The 11,566-nt window shown below is 43.1% G+C and overlaps 1 protein-coding gene across 1 annotated transcript in view; it reads left to right on the top strand.

The window, feature by feature from the left end:
• Positions 1-235: 235 nt before the first annotated feature.
• The window catches only part of PDE1C (phosphodiesterase 1C), a 565,059-nt gene continuing 553,728 nt past the window's right edge, over positions 236-11,566 (top strand). The window contains exon 1 of the mRNA XM_065884420.1: positions 236-545. Within this exon, the coding sequence (XP_065740492.1) occupies positions 236-545 (310 nt within the window). The remainder of the gene's footprint in view (positions 546-11,566) is intronic.

Genomic DNA, 11,566 nt, shown 5'->3' with positions numbered 1-11,566 from the left:
TATCAGACAGGCGCGGACACCGCCCGGGTTTTCCTCAGTCCCCGGCGTGGGCGCGCAGCCCTCCCTGCAGCCTCCTCCGCCGCCGCCGAGGAGGGGCTGCAACCCGCGGAGGCACAGGAGGAGCAGAAGCTGGGGGCGCTACGGCGCGAGGAGAGAGTAAACCTTTGGCAGGCAAGGGGTGTGGGTCCCCCCGGGAGCCTTGGCCGCTCCGCTGGGCCCAGCCCGGCCCTCCGAGATGGGCTCCGTCTCCTCGGCGCTGGCGCGGTCCCGCAGCGCCTCGGTGCAGCTGGGCTGCTCGCCGTCGCAGCCCGAGGCGCCCCCGGCTGCTCCCGCTGCTCGCGGAGACCCTGTCGCGCTCCCCAAGACCCGGAGGCTTGGACCAAGGCGTGGAGAGGCCGCCATCTGGCCCGCAGGCGGGGAGGCACAGCGGGCCGCGCCGAGCTCGGAAGAGCGCGAGAAGTTAGCGAGTTTGGAACTGTCCCCGGTGCTGAAGCGTGCGGCAAGTATGTCTCGGCCCCATTTGTCCGGAAGCCCCGGCGCCGCGGGTAAGTCTTCTCTTGCGTAAGGATCGCGGGGAGCTGCTCCGTGGAGACCTATGGGGGCCCTCTTTACCGTCAGGGGGAGACATGAAGGCTCTGTCTCCCAACAGGATTTCGGTTTTCTTGTCCTCTTGCCCATAAAACTTGCCCATTAACTTTCACAGGTTAAGACTCATTTCTGACTTACATCAATAAGGGGTTATTTCATAAGAATCATCTTTCACAGGGGTTTAAACAGTAGCTGGCAAGGCAGTTTACACCCTAAGGATCTCTTTCCCCACCTCTGTACTGGTGTCGGCACCATGGGGAGATGTCTTCCTTGTTGTCTTGGAAAGACAAGGATAAAGGAGGTGCACCTTTCTCCCAGTGGAAGTGGGAAAAGGGTAGGAGATTCTAGCTTGTCCAAGACTTATCCATGTATGAAGAAGGAAACCAGTATTTGAGCTAGTCTCTTCTGAAGGGACTTGGGGGTGTGTGGCTGGGGAGGACATTTTAAGGGGAGGCAGCAAGGAAGAAGGGAAAAGAGCACATGAGATTTGGAGTCAGTGGGTCTGGGTCTCCATCTCCTGCTTTCATTGTGGTCTTGGGCAGGATACCCTCCTTGTGCCTCAGTTTTATCACCTCTGACATAGGGATGATAATAATACATTTCTCACTGGGTAGCTGGAAAATCTAACCAGACATAGGGCATGCAGTAGTACGTTGAAACTGTCAAGTGCTGTGCAAATACTGAGTATGATGCCTGAACCAGATCTCTAAAACTCTTCAGCTGAAACTGAAGGGAATTGTGAAACATTTCAATTTTTAGTTTGAGATATTCAAAGGTCCATTTCATAGGGTAAGTCCTGTTTTGTGTAAGTGGGAGGAAAAGTTCTCAGTTGGTACATGTAATTAAAAAAAATCACACTAGAAAAGTTACCAAATACATCAGCTGGGCTTTTGGTTTCATACATGAATCCCCACTTCATCCCAAGCAAGGTTGTTATGCTCATTGCTATTGTCTGTTGAGTGTTCAAGAAGGATTAAGTAGATTCAGTGGGCAATATTAGTTCCCCTGAAGAGAAAGATGAGATTAGTAGAGAGGGGGATTGGCTCACACTTTGACTCATGAGAGGTAAGTATACGTGTAACCTTATTCCCTTGAGAATTTCCTTTAAAAAAATAGTGTGAGTTTATCTATTAGCTTTTATTTGTTCTCATTTCACTCAAACAGCGTTTTAAAACAAAAATTAAAAGAAGATACATGTACATTATGCTTGCAAGGGGGGATTTATCATTATAAAATATGTTAGTTTTTTTGCATTCATAGGGTATCTTGTGGTGTTAATGGAAAGAGAACCAGATTTGGAGTCAGGATATCTGGGTCCTGCTAAGGTCTGCATCCTAGGCCAGGAGACCTATATTTTCTAAGCCTGTACTATCAGCTCTTTTAAAATGAGTGCAAATAAAGTTGTGCCATCTCCTATGCCATGAAGCTGAAAGGAAATTATGGAGATAAAATTGGTTTGTAAACTATAAGTACTATACAAGTGTAAGGCATTATTAAAGTATCTGGAGACTTAATATTTTCTAATGTGTAGGATGGAAATTTCATTTTTATATAATCTTATCATAGTTACATTGGATGAAACAATTCAATACTAGATTGTGTGTGTGTGATATCAGTTGAATTACAAATATATAGATGTCTATGGAAGAATATTACCATATTTTTTCCTCATGCTTTTGATGCTATGGACAGAAGAGTTGTATATTGCAGTTAATTCACACATTTGTAATTCCTGAAAACTAATTTCTAGGAATTTGCATTGAATTAATTTCTGTTCTGGATTTGAGGAATACACCTTGGAAATACTTTTAACTTTAACTTTTTGATTGTACGAAAATTCCTTTTTTCCATTCCCTCCATTTTATTTCATAAAGAATATCTCAAATTAAAAATAACATTCAGAGTTTTATGTCACCCAGGATACTTATACAAAGTTATTCAATTTCTATATTTTGCTCTTAAAAAAAAAAGAGTGGTATTTGAGCTTGAATCTTTGAAGTGTGGTGGGTTTAGATAGTTGGAATTGCAGATGAGGCTCAGTTTTATCATCTTTAAAAGTGAGGTGAGTTGCCCTTACCTGTGAATCTGGGTGGCCCTTTGTTGGACTAGATTGGATTTCTCCAGATATTGGGTCAAATAGCACAGAACTTGTGAATCTGGGAGAAAAGTAGATATGCTGCAAACTAAAACTTGTACTTTACAAACCAAACTGAATATATACATGTGTGCTATGTGCCAGATGTTATTTTATGAGATGGTGGGATGGGTCCTTTAATTATCATTTTACAGATGAAGATATCAAGGCACAGAGAGGTTAAGTAACTGGTCACACAGCTAGTAAATGACAGCCAGAATTTAAACCTTGGTAGTCTAGTTCTGGAATTATATTCTTATCTGCTTCTCTATACTACTTGTCTTAAGTGCTATGGGTTTATTTCCCATTTTCCAGTCCTTTACTAGTATTTAGTAACGTCCTTTGAAAGCTTTGTCTTGTCTGAGCTATACACAGGGGAACCAAGGGAAAGTACGTTGGTCCTGGGAGGAAGATGTCAGAGTATTAAGGAAGAAACAGTTACCTTGGATATTATTGTGGTGGTAATTAAAGTGAAAAAACTTTAAGCGGAAAGACTCAGTGCGCAGAGGCAGGGCAGTAAGGCCAGCTGTTTCTCCTTATCTTCATTAAAGGCTTTGAGCCTCTGAGATTTATTTTACTACGGATGGTGATAGTTCCCTACTCCTCTCTCATGATACTATTGTGAAGGTAAGGTATCAAAACCCAAGTGGGGACCTGGCTTATATTAAGCATGGGTGTTTTGTATGTTTATTTTTTAGAGCTTTGTGGCCCTGCTCACTGGTAGAAAGTAAGGATCAGGTTGATCCATTTTCAGTAAAAAGGTATCTCAGAATAAACCAATAACCAGATAAACAAAAAACCTTCCACAGCTACCTGTCTGTTGTGTGATAATCAGTAGTAGATTATCTGAGGCTCCTAGCTTTTGTCAGAAATTCCCCTGGATGGGGAGAGACTTTGACATTATTCATTAAGATGGTTTTTGGTTAATAATCTGTGTATTAAAATTATTGGGGCTTTTTCCATTTTCAGTTGTTATTCCCCCCTGCCTTTTTTTTGTCCTGCTGTTTTAATGTTTGGAAAAGGTGTATCCTACAGGAGGTAGTTTCATACTGCAACTGACATTTGTCAAATGATGGTCTCGGAACATTGTCTTGCTGAATTTTTTTTTTTTTTTTTGGCTACGCCTCACAGCTCGTGGGATCTTAGTTCCCCGACCAGGGACCAAACCCGGGTCCTGGCAGTGAAAGCACCGAGTCCTAACCACTGGACCACCAGGGAATTCCCTGTCTTTCTGAATTTTATTTTCTGTTTCTTAGTTTTCATCTAAATCCTCTGTGACTCCTGAAAAGGTTACCGCCGTTGGGAGGAAAAGTTTTCTTCTACCCACTTAGACTTATAGTCAGGAGCCTGCAAATTAACTGACAGTAGTTTAAGAGGAAAAAAAGACAAGGTTTAATTATATTCACCTGAGGGAGTACTTAGTAATGAGTAACTTGCTGAATAGCTAGAGATAAAGGTTTATATACCGACTTGACAAAAAAAGAGAGGCTGTTTAGGCCTTCAGTGGGAAAATATGAAAGGTTTTATTGGGCTTTATTTATTTATTTATTTTGCGGTACGCGGGCCTCCCACTGCCGCGGCCTCTCCTGCCTCGGAGCACAGGCTCCAGACGCGCAGGCCCAGCGGCCATGGCCCACGGGCCCAGCCGCTCTGCGGCATGTGGAATCTTCCCGGACTGGAGCACGAATGGGGCACGAACCCGTGTCTGCTGCATCGGCAGGCGGACTCTCAACCACTGCGCCACCAGGGAAGCCCCCTATTGGGCTTTTTGATGCTAATGGACAGCTGAATTTGTGTACGTCCCAGTGCTAAGGGTTAGTCTTTTCCCACTCTGGAGACCCCCTCGGGGTGGGGTGGTGGTCAAGGGCAGCTGTATTTTCGGGAGGCTCTGCTTAAGTTTAGAAAGTGTTTCTTGCTGTTGCTGCTGATCAGATGTTTTCAGTTTAAAGTAAACGTCAGACCACTTTGGTGGGCTATTAATCCCTTTATCACTGTTTGCTTCTAACCTCAGTCCTCTCATATGCTAGGATCAGTGGTTTTCAAATCTTGGTGTTTATCTTAATCATGCGGAGAGCTAATTTCCGAAGCCCAGGCTTGTGGGTATGAGATAGGGCTGGGGGTGTTAATTACTCTAACCAAATTTCCCAGGTGACTCCCTTACCACCAATGTATGTATCATAGTCACCTGGAGGCTGGCCAGAACACAGGCTCCTGGGCCCCAAATCCAGAGTTTCTGATGAGTAAGTTTGGCAAGCAGTCTGAGAATTTGCATTCATAACAAGTTCCCAAATGCTGTTGATGCTGCAGGTCAAGGGATCGCACTTTGAAAACCACTGGTCAATGCATAGAAACCACTAGAAGGAACACTATGCTTAGATACATTGTGTTATAGCCATTATTGGATTCTTGATTTGGGATCTTGACAGATCCCCCAAAAGAGACTCTGGAGCCTAGGCAGCTTTCATTTGCCCAGTCTCTCTGCTTCACCTGCCCAGCCCCTTAGCAACCACTATTGCTAATTTCTAAAATGACAGGATAATTGTGATTCTTTACCAGTGATGCTTTTAATTTGGGATTAAATTGTTTGGAAAATTTTTAGCCTAACTAAAAGGACTGATTAATATAAAAATAAAACAAAAGCTTTTTATCATTTTTAATGACCGGAGGGTGGGTGGTGATGCCACTAGTGTCTTAATCTTTAACACTCACAGCATCTTCTAAGGTATTTCCCTGTTCCAAGTTAATTTAAACAGACACAAATGGCCTTCTAAAAGCTTAGGTTAGTGACAGGCAATACTGATGAGAAGGGAGGTGTGATGGGCAAGTGCTGGACCCCTGTGGATTTGGCATTACCTGCAGGAACTGCCCCCACTTCCACAATGTCTTCCCCGTAGGGAGGCCAGCCCGGGTCCCAGTGCCCTATCAAGGCTGAAAAGTCTCTGAGTCACTTTCCTTTGCTTCTCTTTCCTGGCAGTTACTTGAGTCATTGCTTGCAAAGCCAGTCTCAGCTTAGGGCAGGGTTGAGTAACCTGTTTAGCTCTGAGCCACCAGTGGTGTATTTGCTCCTGTTGGGTGGAAAACTTGGGGAAGGATGCTTCACAGCTGTATAGCACTTTACAGCTTAGAAAGGCCCTAGAGAGTCTCTTTATCTTTGATCTTCAGGACAGCTTTCTGTGGTAGGTGAGACACGTGGCCTTGTTGCTGGCCTTTAATAAAGATTTAAACAACTTTTATTTTTTACTGATGACATGCTTTATCCTAGATCACTTGCAGTTAGTTAGACTTTCAGGTGGCCCATTATTAATTCTTCCAGCAAGTGGGTACCAGGAAAATAGGCTCTGGAATCTTAATCCTTGGTTCTGATACATCCTGGCTATAGGAACTTGCCTTCTCTGAGCCCATTTCCTTATCTGGGAAATGGAAATGGAAACGGTATTGGTATTGACCTCACCTACACAAGGTAATTTATGCAAGGAGCTTAGTACGTGCCTTGGGACATGATAATCATTTAAATATTAATTATCTTTACAGATAAGTAAACAATCAGAGATGTAGACTCTGTACATGTAGATGTACAGATATGGGACTCTTCCCTGGAGTCCCACAGCCCATGGACTGGCAGAGCTAGCCTAGAGATCTTTTGATTTCTAGTCCAGTTCTCTTTTCACAATGTCACGGTGATTCTTCTGTGGAAATAAAACAATAACTGTAGTGAGAAAGATAAGAAAGAGGAGGATGTAGAACCAGAGAAATACTGGAGACAAAGGGGAAGAAAGCAAGAAAACACAAAGCCTTTGGTGTTAGGAGGCTGGGGCCCTCGATCACCTACTTCTGGGGAAGGACATAGATCCCACATACATATGTCACCCTTGATGTTATATTGTCTGTAATTTACTCAAACTGTTCAGCCTATGCAGTGGTGCATGTGTGTGTGTGTGTGTGTGTGTGTGTGTGTGTGTGTGTGTGTGTGTGTGTTTCAATCTGCTTTCTAGGGGCAGGTGGTTAACACCCTATTGAGAAATACTCAATAAGAAGTGTATTCCTACATTCTTCACCTATTCCTCCAACTGCTCCAATTATGTAATGCCTAATTGTGTTAAAGATTTTAAAATCAGAGTAAAGGTAATAATTTTTCATTCGTCACAATGAGTGATGTTGAAGGTATGCCAGGGAGCTAGTGCCCTTGCATGAGCGAGGAGTAAGAATCTGACGAGTCCAGTGCGCTATATACCTGCCTGAGTGACATCCTAATCCTACGTCTCTGATTTGGGTGGGAGACAAAGACTGAGGCTAGCTGATTAAGTTGTGCATATTGCTTATAATAACTGTTTTAAAAAACAGTTGGCCACATCTAAACAGCCATGTCAAAAAGAAAAAAAACAAAGGCAAAAACCAAAAACAAGACAACCGTATCAAAATGTCCCTTTGTTTCTAATGTACGGGTGTGGTGTGTTTCTTCGTAGAGAGTAGCCACTTGGCCAAATCCCTCCAAGGTTATATTTTGAGTTTCCTAGTGGAGTGGGGCAGGGGATATCTCCACCTCTCTTTCCTTTGCAGACCACACACTGAGGGCAGGGATTTCCCAGAGGCCCTTCTCACCCCTGCCCCTGAATAAATATCTAGGTCATTCCCAAGCACACTCTGAGCCTCTGCATCACAGAGGGAGGGAGAGAGGACGGGAGGAGGGTTCTGGGAAGATCCTGTGATCTTAGATCTAAGATTCTCAACGTGTCCTGTCAGCTCAACCCAGACCCCTATTTACATATCAGCACCCATCAGTCCTGAGCGCCCAACTCAGGGGAAAACTCTTCTTCTGCAGGGATTTTCACTCACCGTGTGGCCTTGGCAATGACTAGCCTGTACGCCAGCCAGCAAGAGTTTTTGCTTTTTCTGCCCTGTCACTTTTTCCACAGCCATACTAATTGTGGCCTCCCCAGGGAGAAGGAAAGGAGGCGTGTGCTGTCTGCTCCAGCCCTCTCCAGCTTCCAGCCTTTTGCTTTGTTATGTCTTGAGATTTGGGCTCCACTGGGTTGGGAAAGGGAGAGAGGATGAGAGTGCCAGGTAAGTAGGGGCCCCAGAACACTGCCTGCACCCCACGTCGCTTTTCAAGCTGTCTCATAATGAAATGACCCCCAATACAAGGTGAGTCCTCTTTTTCCCCTTTGAGAAGATTCCTCAAAAAAAAAATTTTAATGGCGTACTTGAACATACAGACTTCGAGGGGACTAGAAAAAAAATCACATTAAAAAAAAATTTATTTATCATTTATGGGTGTGTTGGGTCTTCATTTCTGTGCGAGGGCTTTCTCTAGTTGCGGCGAGTGGGGGCCACTCTTCATCGTGGTGCGCACGCCTCTCACTGTTGTGGCCTCTCTTGTTGCGGAGCACAGGCTCCAGACGCGCAGGCTCAGTAGTTGTGGCTCACGGGTCTAGTTGCTTTGCGGCATGTGGGATCTTCCCAGACCAGGGCTCGAACCTGTGTCCCCTGCATTGGCAGGCAGATCCTCAACCACTGCACCACCAGGGAAGCCCTACACGTATTTTTAATATTTATTTTACTTTGTTATACCTATTTAAAAATCTCAAGAGGCAGAAAATACATTATTTAAAATATTCCTTTTTCCATTCTTAACATTTCATAAAACACTTTTTTTTTTGGTTTTCCCGAGACCTGATTTATTCAATAACTTAACAGATATCTGCATGTTCATTATGTGCTCAAAACACTTTTATTTACTCTTCTTACATGCCTTTTTATCACTAGTATTATTGTCTTTACTAAAGTCATTTTGGGATCATCTGACAGTTTTCCAGAGTATATCATCTTCACCTGTGTCTAAGCTGTTTCTATGATCTGTGAGTAATGCTGTCTCTGGAACTTTTACAAGGCATGGCCTGACCGAGGTTTAGCTTTCAGACATTCAAATTCACTTCTCCTCCTTTCGTGAAGTCTGACCTCTAACCTGCTAGAAAGGAGAGACTTGAGAGGTCAAGTTTCAGTGAGTCCCTCTATCCTGAGGGCTAACTTGACACGCGCGCATGTGCACGTGCAGAGACACACACACAGACACACACACACAGTCCTTGCTCATCATTTGGGCATACATGGCATTAATGAATCTTCATAGCTGGAAGGTTCCAGGGAGATCGTCTGGTAGTAGATAGTACCAACTTCTTTTAGTATTTTAGTATGAGTTGAAAATGGCATTATTGTTGTTATAAAAATAATACAGCTTGTTGCAAAAATGTCAAAAAGTGTAGAATAGTGCAAAGAATAAAGCAGTAACAAACTATCAGCCAAAGATAACCACTGTTAACATTTTGCTGAACATTCTTCCAAGTATCTCTTTAGGCGTGCGCGTGAGCACACACACACACACATTTTACATAAATGATATCATTTTATACATGCTATTTTATAATATAATGCTTTCCACTCAATAATACTTTGTGAGCATTTTTCATATCAATGTAGTTAAACATCACTGTTTTTAAAGGGTGCTCTTCTGTGTATATGGTATAATTTACTTCTCACTCTCCAATTGATGGATTTTGGGGTTGTTTCCAGTTTTTTACAAAATAAATTTATTTATTTATTTTTGGCTGCATTGGGCCTTCCTTGCTGTGTGTGGGCTTTCTCTAATTGCAGCGAGTGGGGGCTAGTCTTTGTTGCGGTGCGCGGGCTTCCCACTGCGGTGGCTTCTCTTGTTGTGGAGCACGGGCTCTAGGTGCGTGGGCTTCAGTAGTTGTGGCTCGCGGGCTCTAGAGCGCAGGCTCAGTAGTTGTGGCACACGGGCTTAGTTGCTGCATGGCATGTGGTATCTTCCCAGACCAGGGCTCGAACCTGTGTCCCCTACATTGGCAGGTGGATTCTTAACCTCTGCACCACCAGGGAAGTCCCTCCAGATTTCTTTTCTTTTCTTTTTTTTTTTTTTTATCAATTTTATACACATCAGTGTATACATGTCAATCCCAATCCCCGAATTCATCACATCACCACCACCACCCTCTGTTGCTTTCCCCGCTTGGTGCCCATACGTTTGTTCTCTACATCTGTGTCTCAATTTCTGCCCTGCAAACCGGTTCATCTGTACCATTTTTCTAGGTTCCACATATATGCGTTAATATACCATATTTGTTTTTCTCTTACTGACTTACTTCACTTTGTATGACAGTCTCTAGATCCATCATGTCTCAACAAATGACCCAATTTCGTTCCTTTTTATGGCTGTGTAATATTCCATTTTATATATGTACCACATCTTCTTTATCCATTCGTCTGTTGACGGGCATTTAGGTTGCTTCCATGACCTGGCTATTGTAAATAGTGCTGCAATGAACACTGGGGTGCATGTGTCTTTTTGAATTATGGTTTTCTCTGGATATATGCCCAGGAGTGGGATAGCTGGGTCATATGGTAATTCTATTTTTAGTGTTTTTTTTTTTTTTTTTTTTGTGGTATGCAGGCCTCTCACTGTTGTGGCCTCTCCCGTTGCAGAGCACAGGCTCCAGACGCGCAGGCTGAGCAGCCGTGGCTCACGGGCCTGGCCGCTCTGCGGCATGTGGGATCTTCCCGGACCGGGACACATACCCGTGTCCCCTGCATTAGCAGGCGGACTCTCAACCACTGCGCCACCAGGGAAGCCCTATTTTTAGTTTTTTAAGGAACCTGCATACTGTTCTCCATAGTGGCTGTATCAATTTACATTCCCAGCAACAGTGCAAGAGGGTCCCCTTTTTCCACACCCTCTCCAGCATTTGTTGTTTGTAGATATTCTGATGATGCCCATGCTAACTGGTGTGAGGTGATACCTCATTGTAGTTTTGATTTGCATTTCTCTAATAATTAGTGATGTTGAGCAGCTTTTCATGTGCTTCTTGGCCATCTGTATGTCTTCTTTGGAGAAATGTCTATTTAGGTGTTCTGCCCATTTTTGGATTGGGCTGTTTGTTTTTTTAATATTGAGCTGCATGAGCTGTTTATGTATTTTGGAGATTAATCCTTTGTCCACTGATTTGTTTGCAAATATTTTCTCCCATTCTGAGGGTTGTCTTTTCGTCTTGTTTATGGTTTCCTTTGCTGTGCAAAAGCTTTGAAGTTTCATTAGGTCCCATTTGTTTATTTTTGTTTTTATTTCCATTACTCTAGGAGGTGGGTCAAAAAAGATCTTGCTGTGATTTATGTCCAAGAGTGTTCTTCCTATGTTTTCCTCTAAGAGTTTTATAGTGTCTGATCTTACATTTAGGTCTTGAATCCATTTTGAGTTTATTTTTGTGTATGGTGTTAGGGAGTGTTCCAATTTCATTCTTTTACTTGTAGCTGTCCAGTTTTCACATCACCACTTATTGAAGAGACTGTCTTTTCTCCATTGTATATCCCTGCCTCCTTTGTCATAGATTAGTTGATGATAGGTGTGTGGGTTTATCTCTGGGCTTTCTGTCTTGTTCCATTGATATATGTTTCTGTTTTTGTGCCAGTACCATATTGTCTTGATTATTGTAGCTTTATAGTATAGTCTGAAGTCAGGGAGTCTGATTCCTCCAGTTCTGTTTTTATCCCTCAAGACTGCTTTGGCTCTTTGGGGTCTTTTGTGTCTCCATTACAAATTTTAAGATTTTTTGTTCTAGTTCCGTAAAAAATACCATTGATAATTTGATAGGGATTGCATTGCATCTGTAGATTGCTTTGGGTAGTATAGTCATTTTCACATTATTGATTCTTCCAGTCCAAGAACATGGTATATCTCTCCATCTGTTTGTATCATCTTTAATTTCTTTCATCAGTGTCTTACAGTTTTCTGCATACAGGTCTTTTGTCTCCCTAGGTATTTTTCTTTTTGTTGCA

The sequence above is a fragment of the Phocoena phocoena genome, chromosome 9 (assembly GCF_963924675.1).
Source record: "Phocoena phocoena chromosome 9, mPhoPho1.1, whole genome shotgun sequence".
In the NCBI taxonomy this organism is placed as follows: domain Eukaryota; kingdom Metazoa; phylum Chordata; class Mammalia; order Artiodactyla; family Phocoenidae; genus Phocoena; species Phocoena phocoena.
The sequence above is the reverse complement of the archived record's forward strand: the minus strand, read 5'-3'. Positions and strand labels throughout refer to the sequence as shown.